Raw genomic sequence first — 21,537 nt, forward strand, 5'->3', positions numbered from 1 at the left:
CACAACAAAACTTCATACTGGTATGATGGACTGAAATGCCAAGTGCTTATTCTCTCCATAGAGTTTGCTTGACTTGCTGAACTCCTCCAGCATTGTAGGTGTGCCACTTGTGTACTAAATGTTATGTGAATATTACACAAGGAGCAATGAAAACATGGAAAAGGCACCACACTGTCTTATGAATGCTTACCTTGAACTCATCTGAAATTTCAGACATGAAGGAGGAGATCTGCTTCATGAGGCGGTCAATGCTGCTCTCGCTTCCCGTTTTCAGCAAGGTGGTGATGGCAAGTGTGGCAATGCTGCGGTTCGAGTCGGTCACCAGGTTCTCCAGGTCCAGATTGCATGCAGTCACAGCTGAAGGGTGCTTCATTGCCACCTGAAAAATATGTGTCGTGGACTTGTTAAAATCATTTGACTTGATAGAGGTGTACATGATAAGACTGGATCAAGACGAGTGGATAGCCAGAGACTTTTTCCCAGGGCAGAAAAAGTTAACACAAGGAGGCATAATTTTAAGGTGATTGGTGGAAAGTATAAGAGGAATGCCAGATCTAAGTTAGTTTAAAACGCAGATTGCAGCCAATGATGGCAGTTGAGGCAGATACATTAGGGACATACAAAACCATTAGATATAGGAGCAGAAGTAGACCATTCAGCCCATCAAGTCTGCTCCACCATTCAATCCTGGGCTGATCCAATTCTCCCAGTCATCCCCACTCCCCTGCTTTCACCCCAGACCCTTTGATGCCCTGGCTACTCAAGAACCCATCTGTCTCTGCCTTAAATGCATCCAATGACTTGGCCTCCACAGCCGATCGTGGCAACAAATTCCACTGATTTACCACCCTCTGACTCAAGTAGTTTCTCTGCATCTCTGTTCTAAACTGTCGTCCTTCAATCCTGCTCATGGAAATAACTTTGCCATATCAAATCTGTTCAGGCCTTTTAACATTTGGAATATTTCTATGAGATCCCCCCTCATTCTCCTGAAATCCAGAGAATACAGCCCAAGAACTGCCAGACATTCCTCATATGGTAACCCTTTCATTCCTAGAATCACTCTTGTGAATCTTCTCTGAACCCTCTCCAATGTCAGTATATCCTTTCTAAAAATAAGGAGCTCACAACTGCACACAATACTCCAAGTGTGGTCTCACGAGTACCTTATAGAGCCTCAACATCACATCCCTGCTCTTATATTCTATACCTCTAGAAATGAATGCCAACATTGCGTTTGCCTTCTTCACCACTAACTCAACCTGGAAGTTAACCTTTAGGGTATCCTCCACAAGGAGTCCCAAATCCCTTTGCACCTCTGTATTTTGAATTCTCTCCCCATCTAAATAATAGTCTGCCCATTTATTTCTTCCATCAAAGTGTATGAACATTCCAACATTGCATTTCATTTGCCACTTCTTTGCCCATTCCCCTAAACTATCTAAGTCTCTCTGCAAGCTCTCTTGGAGACATGAAACTCTTGGAGACATGCACAAATGAAAAATGGAGGACTACGTAGAAGGAAAGGGTTAGATTGATCCTAGAGTAGGTTAATGAGTTAGCACAACATCATGGGCCAAATGGCCTGTTCTGTGTTCTATGTTCATTCACTTCACTTCCAAGTTTACAGTACTGTAAACATTCTTCTCCGAGATGAGAAGTCATCCACATACTTAAAAGACTACAAAGATATACAGCCACTGGAAATTGCACCATTTAACATTTTGACTGAACTTCAAGGTTACATTCACATTCCCCCTTTGAATTTATATTTCCATTATCCCTTATGGACCCAAAATCTGTCCCCATCTTGAATAATCCTAAAATCTGAGAATCCATAGATCTTGAGGGTGGAGAGAAATCTTTAACATTCACAATGCTTCAAATCAAAGCATTTCTCATAACAGCTTGATTCTGCCTGGTTCTGCTCACTGCTTTGCAACATTTACTCATCTGTGCTGAACCGAAGATATGGCCAACTCTGGCTTTGCATCTGTGAACCTGCAATGTTTATTTGGCTCTGCGATAAGCTGAGGTTGTGGCCTGCTCCAGCTGCAGTGATGCATTGCTTCGTGCCTTTTGTAAAACTTCAGTTCTGAATGCCATTTGCTTACTTTTACTGTTTGCACGACTTATTTTCTCTGTGCATTAGGTGCTTGAGGGTCTTCTTTTAAAAAAATGGGTTGTTTTGGGGTTTCTTTGTTTTGTGGCTGCCTGTAAGGAGTCAAACCCGAAGGTTGTATAATGTATACATACCTTGATAATAAATGTATTTTGAACATTGAAAAGGCAAAAGCTGAATCAGTTCTGGGATTTGAATGGCGCTGACAAAGCCAGTATTTATTTAACTACCCTCTCAAGGTGAAATAGTGAGTGACTTTCATGAATTGCTATAGTGCATTTGGTACGTATACGGTCAGAGCCATTAATATGGGAGCTCCAAGATTTAACCCTTGCAATAACAAACGACTGGTACTACATATCCAAGGCAAGTCAGTGTGCAATTTTGGAGGCTTAGCTGCTGATGAAAGGCATTTCCATACTTCAAACCTGATAAATGGTCTGAGCCCAAAACCCTGCAGTTTCCTCCTCATTAGATACTGCCTAACTTGCTGTGTTTCTCCGGCATTTTGTACGTGTTGCTCAAGGTTTCCAGCATCTTCAAAATCTTGTGTTTTATGAATTTGGTGCATCTACTGACTATGTAAATTTTAGTAATGTTGGTTGCAAGAGTACGAGATGAGTCTCAAGACATTAATTCTTCAGTCAGGAGAAATATTTTTTTGGGTCTACATGTCAAATTCACTGAAGAAATGAAATCACTCCCCATTCTTTTAGACACCTGAGAATAAAGGCTTATTCTACTTGGCCTCTAACAATAGCTTTAAATGGAGCACTTTACTTCTTTAGCTAGAGGATAATAAATGTGTAGAATTCACTGCCACAGACGGCTATGGAGGCAAAGTCATTGGGTATATTTAAAGTGGAGGTTGGTAGATTCTTGATTAGTAAGAGTGTCAAAGGTTAAGGGGAGAAGGCAGGAGAATGGTGTTGAGAAGTAAAATAAAATCAGCTATAATTTAATTGTGGAGTAGTCACGATGGGCTAAATGGCCGAATACTATTCCTAAGTCTTACAGTCTTAGACAGATCAAAAGTCAAGAATTTAGTCAGTTTGTGAACCTGATACAGGGAAGAAGACAGGCATCATCACTTGTCACCTGAAACCTGCAGTTATCAGAATTAAATTAAAGCAGTTACTATTTAATGTTTTGCTTAGTGCAAATTAGTGTATTTAACTGCTAATTTTAAACATGGAATGGATAAGTTGCTCAATTAACAGGTGATTGAACAGAATTTGGCCACAGTCAGCAACACCTCAATGAACACACAAAACAGGCTGAATGTGCTGCTCCCGATGCTGGATTCACCTTTAATTATATCTGCGGCACCTTTCTGCATGCATCTTGGTCAACATTAGAACTATCTCTGTGCTTCAAAAAATAATTCATTGTTGCAGAGTTCTTTAGAATTTCATAAGTTTGCAAATAAAAGCTATTTAAATCCAGGTTCTTTGCTTGAAAAAGATGCAGTGCAGAGCAATCAGGCTTCAGAATATCATTTTATGCCATTCAGCATTCTGCACTGAGCCACTTGCAAAGGGTTACAATGTAGGAGGACAGTCGCCACAGTGTACTTCATTGCTACAGCAATCCAGAACTAATCTCATGGTCACGCTCTTTCCCTGCATCATCAAATGTTTATCTACTCTTCTCATAAAAGATGCAATACTTTCTGCTTCAATTATTCTCTGTGGGAAACCATTCAGTGCTCCAACAATCTGTAAAGAATTTGTACCGAGTGTATGTACCAGGCTGTGATAAGTTTTCAAACACCACTGATTCCAAAGCTAAAGAAATAATTTATCACACCCTATATCTGAAATCTCCTGTTAAGTCACCTGTGCTCCACAACTGGAGCTTTCAATCCCCAGTATCATCAGTCAAAGGTTTATTGGAAAAATACTAAACTCTAGCATGACGCTTTGACCTTCCTCTTACCTTGTTGAGTGTCCTCACTGCTGCATATCGTAGGGCTGCCTTGGGTGAACTACAGAACAACTGGAGGACTGCAGGGAGAAAGAGCAGCAAAAGTCATAAAATTGACAACAATCACACATTTTCACCCTTCCCTGTTGTTGCTCCTTTCCATGCCTGGTGGTGCATCGGGCAGCAACCTTGCCGTTTCTTTAGCATTTTGTCTGATTTTTTGCAAGGCTGAGTTGCTAACCCGATGCTCAACCCAGCATGGATGGATAGTATGCAAGGAACCGGCCGGATTCGAACCCAGGACCACTCGCCTTGAAGACCAGTGCAAATTACACTATACCAATGGCCAGCTATCGTTCCCTGTCCCCCACCCAAAATAGAAGTCTTCAAATAATGATCAGATTAACTTTAACTTTATCCTGATGGACAATAATGCTTGATGAGTTGCAGAGTTCATAATCATTCCATTCTAATGAAGACAGATGATTCATAAAGAAAATGTAAATTTAGAGTCAATGCTGCAAAACATCAAATTTCATGTCATATAACAAGATAACAAACCTGATTCTGATTCATTTAGCTTACCAATCCATGTCATATCAGTGAATCCACAAGTCTGGCAGAGGCTGAAGTCTTGGGTTAGAGGACTACATATGTGCATGGATGGGACTGTATGTGTGGGTGGGAGAGGGGAACAGAGCTTGTTTTGCTGTTGTTTGTTACTTGTTGTGTTCTGCCAAATATTGTGAGCGTGCTATTTTGGCACTGGAATGTGGCAACACTTGCGGGCTGCTCGCAGCACTTCCTTGGGTGTGTTGGTAGTTAACACAAACGACACCTTTCACTGTTTGTTTCAATGTACATGTGATAAACAATTTGAATCTGAAATCAGAGGTACTTGGTCCAACTCTTCCATGCTGACAAGACTATCGGAGCTAGTCCCACCTGGGTTGTGGCAGGGAGCTCAGAAGTCTTACAACCTCAGGAAATAAAGCAGTTTCCCATTGTAACAGTTTACAGTACCTTTTGCCTGATGGTAGGGGGTCAAAGAGATGGCTGGACAAATGTGACAATCCCAAGGACCCTGCGTATGCAGTACTCCTGATAGATATCTCTAACGGATGGAAGAGTGTTGCCAATAATCCTCTCAGCAGCCCTCACAATCCTCTGTATGGACCTGCAGTCGAATATTTTGTAATTCCCATACCAGACAGCAATGCAGCTAGTCAGAACACTCTCGATGATGCTCCAGTACAAATTGGTCAAAATGTGTTGGGGGGGGGGGGGGGGGGAGCGGGGAAGACTCACTCGCCACATCTCTTCAGGAAGTGAAGGTATTGCAGTGCTTTCTTCACCAAAGAGATGGTACTGAGGAACCAGGTGAGATTGTCAGTTACATGCAATCCCAGAAACTTTGTGCTGCTAACTCTTTACACGGAGCAGTTGGTCTACTGAGTGGTGGTCAGCCTGCACCTTCCTGAAGTCACAATCATCTCTTTGGTCTTGTCCACATTGTGACTCAAGTTGCTGTGCTCAGACTGCTCCAACTCCTCTCTGTATGCAGTCTCGTCGTCGTCGTTGAGGTCAATCACAATGGTGTCACCGGCGAATTTGTTGATTTGGTTTGAACAGAAGCTAGCGGTTCAGTCATACGTCAGCAGCGTGAACAGCAGTGGGCTGAGCACGAGGCCTGGGAAATGGCAGTGTGCTCAGTGTGATAGAATTAGAGATGTTTCCCCAAACTTGGACTGATCGTGGCCTTTCTGTCAAGATATTCAGGGATCCAGTTACACAGAGAGGTGTTGAGACCCAATGAGGACAGTTTACCCACCAGCTTCTGAGGGATGATTGCATTAAATACTGAGCTGAAGTCAATAAAAGCAGTATCATGGCACATGAGGCACCATTTTCCATACGGTACAGGACAGAGTGGAGTGCAGAGGCTATGGCATCATCAGTGGATCTGATTTCAGCGATGAGCAAACTGGAAAGGGTCCAATGTAGCAGGAAGATAGGATTTAATTTAATTATAACCAGTCACTCAAAGCATTTTATTGTTGTTGAGGCCAGTGCTACTGGATGGTAGTCATTGAGACAGGCTACCGTCACCCTCTTGGACACCAGAATGATAGTGGACACCTTGGAGCTTGAGGGTACAGTGAATGCCAGTTAAAGCCTCAGTTCAGTCCCTCAGCACCCAATGAAGTATGCTTTCAGGCCCCGCAGCTTTACGTAGATTGACCCTAGCTGGGGTCTTCCTCACATCAGTCTCAGCAAGACAAAGAGCATGCTCTTGGGGGACTTCCTCATTGGTACATCATTTTCATGCAAGTTATAAAACCAGGTTAGTCTGCAGTTCATTGGTTTGAGCTACTCATTTATAAATAATGGATTCATTCTCGTCCATGACACCTGGATCACATTGCTGCAGCCTACTCACGTCTGAAAAACCTTTGCCTTCCAACTCCCCTCCCCAAATTCTACATACCTTCCACACCTTTTGTTCCTACATTTTTACCTCAGAATCTCTTCCCAAAATCTCATCAATTTCTCTCAAGCAATTATCCAACATCATCTCCAGCATTAATTCCTTAAATTATATCCTGCAAAATGGATTCATTAGATTTAATGTATAGCACGTATGTCCAAACATACAGTGAAATGTGCCATTTTTGTTATTAACTTGACACAATCTGAGGATGTGCTGGGGACAGTCCTCAAGTCTCGTCACACATTCCAACACAAACAGCTTGCCTACAATATTCAGCAGTCTACACAGATCAAACAGAACAACTCATTTCCAACTTCCCTCCGAAGCCCCCACCCACTACAACCCCAAGAGCAACTGCCTCCTGGCCTCCAACCTCCAAACAATGACCTCAGGCATCAGGACTCCCTCACCAGCTTGGGGGACTTGACCTATCAATATCATCAGGAATTCTACTACAATAATGTCAATATGGGCAATTACACTTCTTTCAGAGTGCCTGGCTCTAGGACAGGGGTTCCAACCAGGGCTTGATATTGGTCCATGGCACTAAAAAGGTTGTGAATCCCTGCTTTAGAAGATGATAGGGAGGTCCAAACCTTGGAATTTGATACAGTGGCGAAGCAGGGAAGGTATGCTGCTTTTAGTGAGATCTGATCTGGTGCTTCATCTCATAACAATGATTCTTCTTAATTATTCTTTCACAGATAGGGCCAATATTTAACGATGATTTAATATTTAATTAAGGCTAATTGCCCTTGAACCAACTACCTTGTGAATTTATTTGAGACAGCTAAGAGTGCTGGAGTTGTATATAGATCAGAATGGGCAAAGGCACAGATTTTCTCCCCCAAAAGGCCATTAAAGAACCTCATGGGTCATTACAATAAGTGTTCCAGTCACCATTATTGAGCTATTTTTATTCCGGTTTATTTAAATCGACCAAATTAAACTTCTCCAGATGCCATGTTGGGATTTGTCCTCCTGTGTCTGAATCGTAAGCACAAGCCTCTGGACTGTGAGCTCATTAATTAAAACTGATAAGAACACATCAACCTGAGTAAGAGAAAGTTCTTTAAATATGATTCATCCCTTTACACATTATTTATTCAAGCCATTTCTCTTTGCTTTCACACACTTACCAGAGACAGCAGGTGCCAGTTCTTTGGCTGTACAGTTTGGCAGATTGACAATGGCAGAGGCCGCTTCATAAACCACCATCTCGTGCTTGTTCCTCATGCAGTTTTCAATGAAGTCAAACAGAGGGCTGTCACGGCTGAGAGAACAACAAAAAAACCTATTACCACCCTGCAGCTTTTGCAAACCTGTCAGTCACTAGTCAAGCCTTCTAAAAGGCATGTTTGGAGTTTGGGATCGAAACTCTTCTGCACAGTACAACGTGGAACACTGACTATGACCAAGCACTTTAAAAAAAAAGCCTCTAAGTAAAAAGGCGGCACTGGCATGTCCCACTGGAACTCCAGTTGAAGGTTTGCTGTACCCTCCGTTTCTAAACTGGAAATGGCAGTGTGCTTCCTCACAGACAGAACAAGTGCAAGACTGCGATCAGAGTTAACCAGAACGATATCACAATCCAGGGAATCCCCCATAAGGTGCAGGAGCAGAATTCGGCCATTTGGTCCAATAAATCTGCTCTGCCAATCTATCATAGCTGATTTACATTCAACTCCACTTCCCTGTCTTCTCTCCGTAACCTTTATTAATTGCTACACCACCACGTCGGCACTACGGTAGCACAGCAGCTTGCTTGACGCTATTACAGTTTGGTGCGTCAGAATTCGGAGTTAAATTTCAATGTCTTCTGTTCTTCCTGTGAGCACATGGGTTTCCTCAGGGTGCTCTTGTTTCCTACCATATTCCAAAGACATACCAGTTCGTAGATTAATTGGGCATTGTAAATTGTCCTGTGATTAGGGTAGGGTTAAATAGGTGGGGTGCTGGGCGGTGTGGCTCATTGGGATGATAGGGCCTGTTCCGCACAAGATCTCCAAATAAAAATAAAATAATCAAGAACCTATCAACCTCTGCTTTAAACACACACAATGACTTGGTCTCCTCAGCCCTCTGTGGCAGATAAATTCTACCGATTCACCACTCTCTGGCTAAAAATATTCTTCCATCTAAACGGATGTCCTAAACACCACTCAATGATTCAGGAACAGCTTTTCCCCTTTTGCCGTCAGATTTCTGAACAGCCCTTAACCTGACCTCTATTTTTGGCACTATTCTTCTAGACTATAGTAATTCTGTATCTTTACACTGTACTACTGCCGCAAAACAACACTTTCACGCTATCCAAGTCAGTGCTAATAAATCTGACTCTGAATTATGAATGTGACAGATGTTGTGATATTTGTTGCCTTGCAGCAGCAGTACAGTGCAGCACTTCCAATGTATTATAAATTACAAAAATAAATATTTATATAAAGAAACAAATGAATAGTGCAAAAAGAGAGCAAAAAAATAGTGAGGCAATGTTCATGGATTCATTCTCCGTTCAGAAATCTGAAGGGGGTGGGGAAGCAGTGCAAAAATGATGAGTGTGTACATTCGGACTCCTGTACCGTGTGTGTTGGAGATGCTTAACGACCAGTGCCACCTGTTTAATTGCCTTTTGAAGATGTCCTCGATGATGGCGAGGTTAGTGCCCACGACGGAGCTGGCTGAGCATACAATCTCTGATTCATCCTTTGCCAATGGAACAAATATGTACTACTTCAATAAACACAGACAGTAACTAAAATATTTTCCAGTTTACACATTGGTTATGATGATGCTGAATTTAACACTGACGTAAACACTAAACAAGTCTCAGTTCTACCTGGCAAAATAGCTAAACTAACTCATTAGTTCTTTGGTTAATGTTCAAACAAGAATTGGCTTCATTACACATACTCAAAATAATTTATCATTTTCTGTTTTCTTAAAATCTGACAGGTTTGAAGCTCCCTACACTGCACTCTATCGTGGCAGTAGTCCAGATATCAAACCGTGAACCGGTGTTCTACATATGCCTCCTAAGTGGTATATTTAATGGCTGAGGTACATACAGACACAGATTTAAAATGGAGGGGGGGAGGTGCATGCTTTTTATTTATTTTATTTATTGAGATACAGCGTGAAATAGGCCCTTCCAGACATGCTACCCAGCAATCCCGATTTAATCATAGCCTAACCATGGGACAATTTACAATAACCAATTCATTTACCAATTGGTAAGCATTTGGACTGCGCGAGGAAACCAGAGCAAGCCCAAGTGGCCACAGGGAGAATGTACCAGCTCCTACAGGCAGCAGTGGGAATTGAACCCTGGTTGTCTGTACTGTCAAGTGTACTAACCGCTACACTACTACATCACCCTTGACAATGAAATCACCATGGCATTGCCCTCTGACAACATTAGAACCTACTTTTTTGCCCGTAGGTCACAACATAGTTTAGAAAAATGCCAGTTGGATTCACACAAATCTGCTCTTCCAAGTATCTTTATAAATGATCAAGTCTGTTTTGAAAAGATATATCATTGAATAATGAGGGGAAAACAGATTGCTGAGGACACTTGCTGTGCATCCTAAGGGATCTTGGATAACAGGTTGGATGAGGAATTCAGAGCTATAAATTCTGTCCAGGATCCAGCTACTCCCTTTGGAAGCTGTGGTCACATCATTAAGTGATGAAGCTTCCACACAGCAGTCAGAAGCTTGACTCGTGTTAAACAAGGGCCTAGCCCAAGATAACTATTTCTTCACTTTATGTCACTCTCACGATCACAAACACGATTTCTCCACAAAAAAATGTCTTTCTCCTTTTGTTAATTTTCTTTCCCACCTCCCCAAAGGCGCCAATTCTTTGCTGACATATGTTCCCACAGTTGCCAGGCCCCCCTCTTGTGCCTTAACGGAACACAGCATGTGTGAACCTTGACAGTCAGTGGAAAATATTTAAATGCGGAGTGGCTTCATTGCCACACTCACCAGAAATTATTCCTGAATAGAAATCAGGTGTGGGAAGACCGGCTGGATTTTCACTGAGGCACTGAGTTGGAGTGCAGTGGAATTTTTAACAACTGACAAACATCGAACCCAAGGTCCATCTTGGCTCCAGGTTCAAAAACTATGAATAAATGTGGTGCAGATACTGTTTCTACACTTACAGGTTGTCCCCAGTACTTTTCTTGCTGATTTGATTTTACAGAAAGAAAAAAACACATTTCCCTAAGACCAAAGGACAAAGAGTAGAATTAGGCCATTCAGCCCATTGTGTACACTCTGCCATTTCACCATGGCTTATCGCAGATCACATTCAACCCCATACGCCTGCCCTCTCACCATATCCTTTGATGCCCCGACCAATCAGGAATCTATCAACTTCGGCTTTGAATACACCCACGGACTTTGCCTCTACCACAATCTGTGGCAGAGCATTCCACAGATTCATCACTCTTTGGCTAAAAAGGTTTTTCCTTACTTCTGTTCTAAAAGGTCACCCCTCAATTTTGAGGCTGTGCCTTCTAGTTCTGGATACCCCATCACAGGATACATCCTCTCCACATCCACCTCATCAAGTCCTTTCAACATTCGGTAGGTTTTAATGATATCCCCATGCATTATTCTAAATTCCAGTGAGTAAAGGCCCAAAGCTGCCAAATGCTCCTCACATATTAACCCCTTCATTCCCAGAATCATCCTCGTGAACCTCCTCTGGACTCTCTCCAATAACAATACATCCTTTCTGAGATAAGGGGCCCAAAACTGTTGACAATACTCCAAGTGTGGCATGACTAGTGCCTTATAAAGCCTCAGCATTATCTCCTTGCTCTTACATTCTATTCCCCTTGAAATAAATACCAACACTGCATTTCCATTTTTTAACCACAGACTCAACCTTTGAATTAGCCTTCTGGGAATCTTGCATGAGTCCCTCTGCACCTCTGATTTTTGAACCTTCTCTCCATTTAGATAACAGTATGTTCTATTGTTCCTTTTACCAAAGTACATTATCGTATATTTCCCACTGTATTCCATCTGCCACTTTTTTGCCCATTCTTCCAGTTTGTTTAAGCCCTGCTGCAAACACAATGCTTCCTCACCACTACCTACCTCTCCACCTATCTTTGTATCATCCGCAAACTTTACCACAAAGCCATCAATTTCACGATCTAAATCATTGACAAACAATGTGAAAAGTAGTGGTCCCAATACTGACCCCTCAGGACCACCACTAGTCACTGGCAGCCAACCAGAAAAGGCCCCCTTTATTCACATTTGCTGTCTCCTGACTGTCAGTCATCCCTCTATCCCTGCCAATATCTTTCCTGTAAAACCATAGGAGTTTATTTTGTTAAGCAGCCTCATGTGAGGCACCTTTTCAAATGCCTTCAAAAAATCTAAGTAAATGACATCCACTGCCTCTCCTTTGTTCACCCTGCTTGTTACTTCTTCAAAGAATACCAACAGATTTGTCAATCAAGATTTTCCTTGACAGAAACCATGCTGACTTTGACTTTTTAAAAAATTATTAATCACTAAGTATCCAGAAATCTCATCCTTAATAATAGACTCCAACAATTTCCCACCCACTGAGGTTAGGCTAACAGGCCTATAAATTCCTCTCTTTTACTTTTCTCCCTTCTTAAAAAGTGGAGCTACATTTGCAATATTCCAGTCCTCTGTGACCATACCAAAAATAAAGTGATTCTTGAAAGATCATGACCTCTCTTATCTCATCATCTTTTATCTCTTCAGCAACTTCTTTCAAGACGCTGGGTGACTTATCCACCTTAAGACTTCAAGTTTGCTTAGCATTTTTTCCTTTGTAATAGCAATGGCACTCACTCCTGCTCCGACACTCACTGACCTCCGTCACACTGCTTGCATCTTCCACAGTAGTGGTCGCCAACCAGTCAATCACGATCGACAGGTTGATCTTTGAGACTTTCTCAGTAGATCCGGAAAAAAAAAAAGCAAAACGCGCGCCATGCAGAAAAGACTGGAAGCAACCTCTCCCCACAAACAGCTCTCCGCAGCGGGAGCACCTCTATATCACCATTATCCTAATCGGCATCAACCTATCTTTATAATGTTCACATTACAACGCTTCTCCCCCTTTAAGTTCCAACATTCCCCAAATGTAAAAGAACTGGGAAACAAAAGACAGTGGTGTCATTAGCTTGCGTACCTCTGAAACTTGTACTAGTGTCTCAGTAACAGCTTACCAATACAAAACGCCTGAAAAACGTGGCAGGTTCAACATTCAGTCTAACAAAGGAAACTGTCCATTCAAATATTCAGTCTGTCAGGAGGTTTGCGAGGACGCTGTGCTGCAACAGATGAAAATTATGAAATCCAAGTACAGGAGCTGGCTTACTGACAGACACCTCACAGACTGTCTCAGACAGGCTGTCTGTAGTTATGAGCCAAATTTCAGGGAACTAGCAGAAAGTATTCAGCCCCAGTCATCACACTGAGTGCAACAGTCAATTTTATTTATTTATTTTTCATGTTGAAATAAAATTAAATAATGAAACATAGAATTAAAGGGGTTGTAGTGTGAGCATTATAAAAATAAGTAACACCAATTAAGATAATGGTAACGTAGCAACACTCCCGCTACGGAAAGCCGCCTGCAAAGAGAGTCTGCCTCCAGGGCTGCGAGGCTGCACTTCCGGTCCCTTCCGCCCGGTGCGCATGCCTGTGTTTAAACGATTTAGTAGGTTGATCTTGCCTTTCACTAAGGCCGAGGCAGGGTATCTTGGGCTTAAAAAGGTTGGAGACCACTATTCTACAGTGAAGACAGATGCAAAGTACTTATTAAGTTCATCTGCCATTTCTTTGGCCCCCATTACTACCTCACCAACATCATTTTTCTGTGGTCCAATATCAACCCCCACCTCCTTTTTTGAGTTATATAAAGAATAAAATTTTAGCATCCTACTTTATATTATTGGCTAGTTTGCCCTCATATTTTATTTTCTTTCCCTTCCTATAGCTTTTTTTAAGTTGCTTTCTGTTGGATTTTAAAAGCTTCCCAATCATCCAACTTCCCACTCACTTCTGCGACCTAATATGCCCTTTCTTTGCTTTTATACAGTTCTTAACTTGCTTTGTCAGCCATGGTTGCCTACTCTTGCCATTTGAGAACAACTTCTTCTGAGACATTGCTATCCTGCACCTTGTGAAATATTCTCCAAAACTTCAACCATCTCTGTTCTGCTGTAAAACCCCACCAGTTTCCCCTTCCAATCCACCTGGGCAAGTTCCTCTTTCCTGCCTCTGCAATTCCCTTAGTTTCACTCCGATACTGATATATGAATTCTGCTTCTTCCTCTCAAATGGCAGTATTCATTCAATCATATTATGACCACTGCCTTCTAAGGGTTCCTATAGTTAAGCTGACTAATAGGTCTGGGTTATTACACAACACCCACTCTAAGATAAAGTCTTTCCCCTAGTAGGCTCAAGCACAAGCTGCTCTAAAAAGCCATCTCATAGGTATTCAAGACATTACCCTTATTGCATGCCATTTCCAGCTCCCTTTGCATCTCAACCACACCTCTTGGCTACTATTTAGAGGCCTATATACGATTCCCATAATGTTTTTTTTACCCTTGCAGTTTCTTAACTCCATCCACAAAGACTCAATTTTCTCTGACCTAAAGATGTAATTCCATCTCTTAACAATAGAGCTACACCACTGTCTGTGCCTTCCTGTTTGCCCTTTTGATACAAAGTATATCCATTGATGTTAAACTCCCAACTATGACCTTCTTTCAGCCACAACTCAATGATGCCCTCAAAGTCATACTAACCAATCGCTAATTGTGCCAAGTTTGTCCACCTTATTCCGAATGCTACTTGCACTTAAATTCAGCACCTTCAGTCTGTATTTCAGTGCATGTCTTGATGTACTGAAACAAATAGAGCTAACATTGACAATGAAGATCTTTCGGGGAGAAAGGATGGGGCAGGAAGGATGCCTTAGTAAAAGGGGTGCAACCCTAACGATCCGAGCCAGTGCATTCTAAAGAAAAGCTAGTGCACAAATGAAAGGGAAGGGAAGTATGAAACATTCTCCAATTAAAAGCAGCAATGTTAGCTTAGTCAATCATTTTAAGAGCATTTGTGTACACAAAATGACGCAGTGCCAAGAAAGATGCAACTAGTTAACTTGCAAGCATGCCTCAATGCCTCCCAGAACAGACTTGAGGGAAGAATGCCAACTTATGATTTTAATGTACCACCATTTTGCAACATTTGTCATCTCCACCTGTGCTCAAAGTAAATTATTAAAGTACATATGTCACCATATATGTATATTCATTTTCTTGCAGGCATTTTCAGGAAAATAAACAGAATGGAATTTAAGAAAAACTATGCACAAAACAAAGACTGTCAAATACCAATGTGCAGAAGATGACAAAATATGCAAATAATAGATAACAAATGCAATAATAATAAAAATAAGACACAAGAGTCACCTGACCACACTACAGGACATTCATGTTCATTTTGCATTATGTGAAACATGGAGTATTTGCAAGGAATAAAGGTGTTTTGAACTTCAGACCACTGCTTTTAACTCTCACTCCTTCACAAGGTAAACATGGGTACTTGCAGAGAAGCGCCCCCTTTAAGATGTTTGTTTATACTTCCAAAGAACAGCAACAATTGAAGACGTGAGCCAACATTTTAAAGAAGATAAACCTTTACCTAATCCCGAAGGGCTACTAGGCAATGAATGCTAGATTTGTAAGTGCGCGCCAGACCACCAGAATTATTCTTCTGGGAAAAAAAATGGTGATTTTCAAACTGCCGCTCAAGAGGCATATTGGAATGAGCCTGCCAACTTATTGCTGAATTGTAGGTAGTTTTGTCTAACACGGAACACCTTGTTCTCGATGAGAGCAATATTAAGAATGAGGAACTTCTACTACATGCAGCAGTTGAAGCAAATGGCATGGATGTATTTAGACATAATTAGGTAAATACAAAATTTTAAAAAATGATAGGATGAGATGAAGAGGAGTGGCAGACGTTTCCTGCGTTCTTATCAAAGGAAGGATGTGTTGTCAATGGAGTAGCTCCAGAGGAGGTTCACAAGAATGACTACAGGAATGGAAGGGTTAACATATGAGGATCATTTGCTGACCTTGTGTCTGTACTCACTTGAGTTTAGAAAAATGAGAGGTAAGAGGATTTCATTGAAATGTATCAAATATTAAAATGCCTAGATATAATGGAAGTGCAGAGGATGTTTCCAATAGTGGGAGATTCTAGGACCAGAGGACACAGCCTCACAATAGCAGGATGCCCCTCTAGAACAGCGATAAGGAGGAATTTCTTAAGCCAGAGGGTTGTAAATCTGTGGAACTCATTGCCACAGACCCGCTGCGAAGGCCATGTTATTTGGTTTATTTTAAAAGGTTGATGGGTTCTTAATTAGTAAGGGCATTAAAGGTTACGGGGAGAAGGTGGGAGAATGGGATCGAGAGGGAAAATAAATCAGTCATGTAATGATGGAGCAGACTCAATGGGCCAAAAAGGCCTAATTCTGTTTTTGTGCCTTCTGGTCTTAAGACTCTGCTATAATTATGTTGTATGACCTGCTCTAGGGCTGGACATTTTATCTATGGACATCGGCCTAAACACTGTTTTTAATTTAAATGAATATAGACCATAGAACCATAAGACACAGGATCAGAATTAGACCATTCAGCCCACTGAGTCTGCTCCGCCATCCCATTATGGCTGATTTATTATCCCTCACAAACCCATTCTCCTGTTTTCTCCATGCAACTTTTATCACCCTGAGCAATCAAGAACCTACCAATCTTTGCTTTAAATCTACACAATGACTTGGCCTCCACAGTTCTTGATACCTATTAAGAGGACAGGTCTCAGATACCTATTAATAGGGACAGATCAGTCAACCCCTCACACATTTTCCAGCATTAAGATAGATCAAGGCTGATCTTACCTCATGATCACCTTCCAACACTTACCCCACCCCCCCATACCTAAAAATCTCTCAATCTGTCTTGAACATACTTAGCAAATATTACAAAACACTGCATGTTGAGGAGTCAAAAGGGTCCTTTACTCATGAAATGGGAGTTACTTTCGAAACTAAGGTTTGGTAAGGCAAACAGATTGTATTCTTGCCACCTTCAATTGCTCATCATAAAGGCCAACAGTAAAAGAATATTTATTTTCTTTATAAAGGAAGTGACTCTACTGAGTTCTCACCTGCTTTCATCCTCCTCCAGTAGTTTGGTCGCAACACGGATCATCATACAATAGGCAAATGGGGACTTCAGGCCCTGTCGTGAGAACTTGGTCACCATCTTGTTGACTGCAAGCCGGTCGTTTTTGCGGATGTGGTACAGCAGACCCAGAGCGTGGTACTGAAAGGAAAAAATGGAAGAACTTAGACTTCTCATTCTTTCTCCCATCCTCTCCGACATGACAAGAGGCATTAAAAGTTTCCTTTAATTGGCAAATGCAGCAGCCCAATTCAGCACAGAGTGATCTCTCCTACAAGTTACTGCTTTGAATAGAGCCTGACGAAGAAAAATAGAGGGCTATGGGTAAGCCTAGTCATTTTTAAGGTAGGGACATGTTCAGCACAACTATGTGGGCCAAAGGGCCTGTACTGTGCTGTAGGTTTTCTACGTTTCTACGGAAATATTCTCTCGTAACCGTGTGAAAGTTCCCTGCTTGTCTTCTGATGGTACCATTGGAATTCTTCCTCAAACAAGCTCCATAACCAAAAATTGGCATTTCTGACTGTGCAATGCAATCATAATGCAACATGTTGAAAGCATTCACAACTTTGTGGTTCGTAAATCTGACAAAAACAAAGAATGTTGGGAATAGTGAAGGTGGAGTGCTGCAGGAGGGGCGAGAGGCACATGGCAGAGGAGTGCCAGTGACTGGGGGTGACGCAGGTATGAGACACCAGGCAAGGTCATTTGATTCCAAACAATTGGTCTATTGATCATTACAGAATGCCTCTCCAGTATTTCCCACTCCTTCACCCTCTCCCTTCCCCTTTTCTCAACCATGATTCTCCTCTCACTGCCCCCTTCCCACTTTCATCCACAATAGAAATCGATATCAGAATCAGGTTTATCATCACTCACACGTATCATGAAATTTGTTTGTTTTTCTTTTGCAGCAGCAGTTCAATGCAATACATAAAATTACCATAGCTCTGTGTAAAAGTCTTAGACACCCTAGCTAGATACATGTGCCTAAGACATCTGCACAGTACTCTACATCGAAACAAACAAGTGAAATGTGTCATTTGCATTAATAACCAACACACCCAAGGATGTGCTGGGGGCAGCTGCAAGTGTCACCACACTTTCCCTTACCAACATAGCACACTCACAATGCTCAGCAGAATACAATTAAACAAGCAACAAAACAACAGCAAAGCAAGCCCCTTCCCCCCTCCCACTCACCCACACACAGAGGCAGCCCTCCATTCTCATGTGACTGCAAATCACTCTGTGCCCTCGCCAACTGGTGACCAGAACTGAACACAAGTTTTAAAGAAGCCAATTTACAGTGGGGTTTTTTTTTGGTAATTTATTTTTACAAACTTTTTTCTTTAGTTGCCCAACACCAACTGAAAAATTCACCTCAGTAGTGAGAAGGTTCAAGCCCAAGCTCAGTAGAACACAGCAAGGTCTGGGATACCTGACAAGCTACCTTGGAACATTTACAATGTTTCGTTGCTTTCCACTGTTAATTTACCTGCACCATTATGTTATCACTGGAGGCTGCTTCTTGAGCTTCATTCACCCAGCGTTTAACCACATCAAAACCAGTCTTGAGTAAGTGCTGAGGGAGACAAACGAAAAGAGACTGATTAATAACCTACTGCTCTCTCAATCAGTATTTCTAATTATTCCAGCATATTCAGAATGTTATTCATATTTATATCCCAGCACATTAAAATTATGTCACAGTATTATACATTTTCCAGGGAACCTACAAGCTTACAGGGTCCTACCTACTGCAGGACCTTGGTGAGTCAGAAGGGAGCAGAGCAAACACAACCTGGTGAGGCAAATTCCAAAACCAATGTTCCCTCTTAAGGTGCACCCACATACCTTTTGCTACTAGTGCACAAAGGAATTTAAACTGCGCACAAAAGGTAGTCACCCTCCACCTCATTGGAATGTTAAGTGTCACGATCATAAACAATCACATTTCCTCTTCCGGTTTCTGATGCGGATGGCGTTGACAACGTGGAGCAATGATTTGTCTGCAGATTTTAGGATTGATTTACTTATACTGTTTTCATTGAAGAAAAAAATTCAGTGCACACGGTTTTGTCACTGGGCAAAAAAATTACACAGCGCAAGATTTTGCACACACTGGTCATTACAAATCAGAGAGAACACTGGCCGAAATCCTTAGGATTTTTGAATCATCGGAGAGCAAATTATTGGAATTGTACTGTATCCTAAAAGGTGAAATCTGAATTTAATGTTGAAAGGACTAGATAGGATGGATGTGCAGAGGATGTTTCCTATGGTGGGAGTATCCAGAACTAGAGGACACAGTCTCAAAATGAGGAGCGACCCTTTAGAACAGAGGCAAGGAGAATTTTTTTAGCCAGAGAGTAGTAAATTTGTGGAATGCTCTGTCACAGACTGCGGTGGAGACCATTTCTGTGAGTATATTTAATTCATGAAAGGATATGTCAAGAATGCAGGTGTATGGGTTTGAGTGGGATCCAGGATCACTGAGGATGGAATGGCAGAGCAGATTCAATAGGCTGAATGGCCTAATTCTGCTCCCATGTTTTATGGTCTTATACACCAGAAATGCTATCTGCCCATCACTTATCTCTGATGTCCCCTTCCTTCCCTTTCTATCAAGATCCACTGTCCTCTCCTATCAGGTTCCTTCATCTTCAGTGCTTTACCTCCTCCACTCTTCAACTTATGGTCGCAATATTATTATTTTTTAATTTATTTGCACAGCCCGTCTTCTTTAGCATATTGGCTGTTTGTCCATCTTTGCTTCTGTACAGCATGTGTAGTTTTCAATAGATTCTATTGTGTTTCTTTGTATCTATTGTTAAGTGCCTGCAGGAAAATGAATCTCAGGGTAGTACACAGCATTATACACGCTCTTCGATAATAAATTTACTTTGAAGCTTCCCCTACTCTGGCTTTCACCTATCACCTACCCAACCAGCTTATTTCTGGCTACTTCTCTTTCTGTCCCGGTCCCGAAGAAAGGCTCAGCCCAAAACGTTTAAGTGTTATTACTTTCCACAGATAATGCCTCACAGGCTGAGTTCACCCAGCATGCTATAGGCCAAGATTGACAAAACCAGCATTTCTTTTCTCTCTTCTCTCGGTCTTGAACTAAGTAACTTGCTCAGACATTTCACAGGGCAATTAGGAGACAACAACAATTCTAAATAGCTCTGGAATCCCCTGCAAGCAAAGAAGAGCAAAGATGGTAGAACTCCCCTATTTAAGGACATTAAAACATCTAAAACTAGAGGACACAGCCTTAGAAAAGAGGGATGTTCTTAAAAAATGGAATTGAGGAGGAATTTCTTTAGCCGGACAGTGGTGAATCCATGGAATTTGTTGCCACAGGCGGCTGTGGAGACCAAGTCATTTAAGGCCAAGGTTGATAGGTTCTTGATTAGTCAAGCATGAAGGGATAGAGGGAGAAGGCAGGAGATTGGGGTTGAAAGGAAAAAAGAGACAGCCGTGATGAAATAGAACAGCAGACTTGAAGGCCCAGTACTGCTCCTATACCTTATGGTCTTAATGAATAAGGAGGGCTTTTACAACTATTGGTTTCACAGTCACTATTACTAACTTCAGATTTTTAATTCAGATTAATTTATTTACTCAAAACCAAGTTTCCCAAATGCCATTTGGGGAGACCTCTCCTGCTCAATCATCGAGATCAACACACAAAATACTGGAGGAACACAGCAGGCCAGACAGCCTCTATGGAAAAGAATAAACAGTTGACATTTTGGGATGTGACTCTTCTTCAGGACTGGAAAAGAAGGGGGATGGAGTGTGGGAAAGAGGAAAGAAGCTCGCTGGAAAGTGATAGGTGAAGCCAGGTGGGTGGAAAAAGTCAAGGCCTGAAAAAGAAAGAATCTGATTGGAGAGGAGAGTGGGCCAGAGGATAAAGGGTTGGGGATGGAGAACCAAGGGGGAACATAAAAGACAGGTGAACAGTAAAGGTCAGAGTAGGGAACAGAGTTGGGGGAAGGGGTGAAAACTTGTTTATTAGAAGGAGAAATCGATATTCATGGCATCAGGATGGAGGGTACACAGACAGAATACAAGTTGTTGCTCTTCCACCCTGTAGGTGGCCTCATTGCAACAGTAGAGAAGGCCATGGACTGACATGTCAGGATGGGAATTGGAATTAACATATTTGGCTACTGGGAAGTCCCGTTTGTGGCTAACGGTGTAAAGCTGCTCAACGAAGCTGTCCCCCAATTTATGATGGGTCTCACCAATGTAGAGAAGGCTGCATCAAGAGTGCTGGACACAAGATTTCTGTTTAGCAATCCAACAGCAACCACACTAGTGTACTTTGGTACATAACGTTATACAATTAGTCAGGGTTCCGTAGGATGCCTTAGCACGCTTAGGGTGAGCGGCATTCTTCCTTTAACCGAATGCAGTAGCGTATTTTGTGGCACTACTCACCAGGGAAGAAAGCAATGCAGAACTGGAGACACTGGGAACTTTGTCTACTATTGCCTGCTTCATGTAACGTTCAATTGCTTGCAGCATGGTGCTCTGTCAGGGAAGAAACAAGAGAATGGATGAAACAGACCTGAAATATGATATTCAGAAAAGCCACCATTTTAATCAGCTGGACAGACAAGTTTACAGCTCAGAGGAGCAATAAGGCAATGATGCCGAAAAAGTCAATATGCAGTTGAATTGCTTTTGTATACCAGACATTTCTAAACC

The 21,537-nt window shown here is 41.8% G+C and overlaps 1 protein-coding gene across 2 annotated transcripts in view; it reads right to left on the reverse strand.

The window, feature by feature from the left end:
• The window catches only part of copg2 (COPI coat complex subunit gamma 2), a 111,100-nt gene that overhangs the window by 33,502 nt on the left and 56,061 nt on the right, over positions 1-21,537 (reverse strand). For both annotated transcript variants that reach the window (XM_073072040.1, XM_073072039.1), the window contains exons 7-12: positions 21,268-21,360; positions 18,317-18,403; positions 16,802-16,959; positions 7,679-7,812; positions 4,061-4,128; positions 191-379 (exon numbers count right to left, since the gene is read on the reverse strand). In XM_073072040.1, the coding sequence (XP_072928141.1) occupies positions 191-379; positions 4,061-4,128; positions 7,679-7,812; positions 16,802-16,959; positions 18,317-18,403; positions 21,268-21,360 (729 nt within the window). The remainder of the gene's footprint in view (positions 1-190; positions 380-4,060; positions 4,129-7,678; positions 7,813-16,801; positions 16,960-18,316; positions 18,404-21,267; positions 21,361-21,537) is intronic.

The sequence above is a fragment of the Hemitrygon akajei genome, chromosome 19, assembly GCF_048418815.1.
Source record: "Hemitrygon akajei chromosome 19, sHemAka1.3, whole genome shotgun sequence".
Lineage (NCBI taxonomy): Eukaryota > Metazoa > Chordata > Chondrichthyes > Myliobatiformes > Dasyatidae > Hemitrygon > Hemitrygon akajei.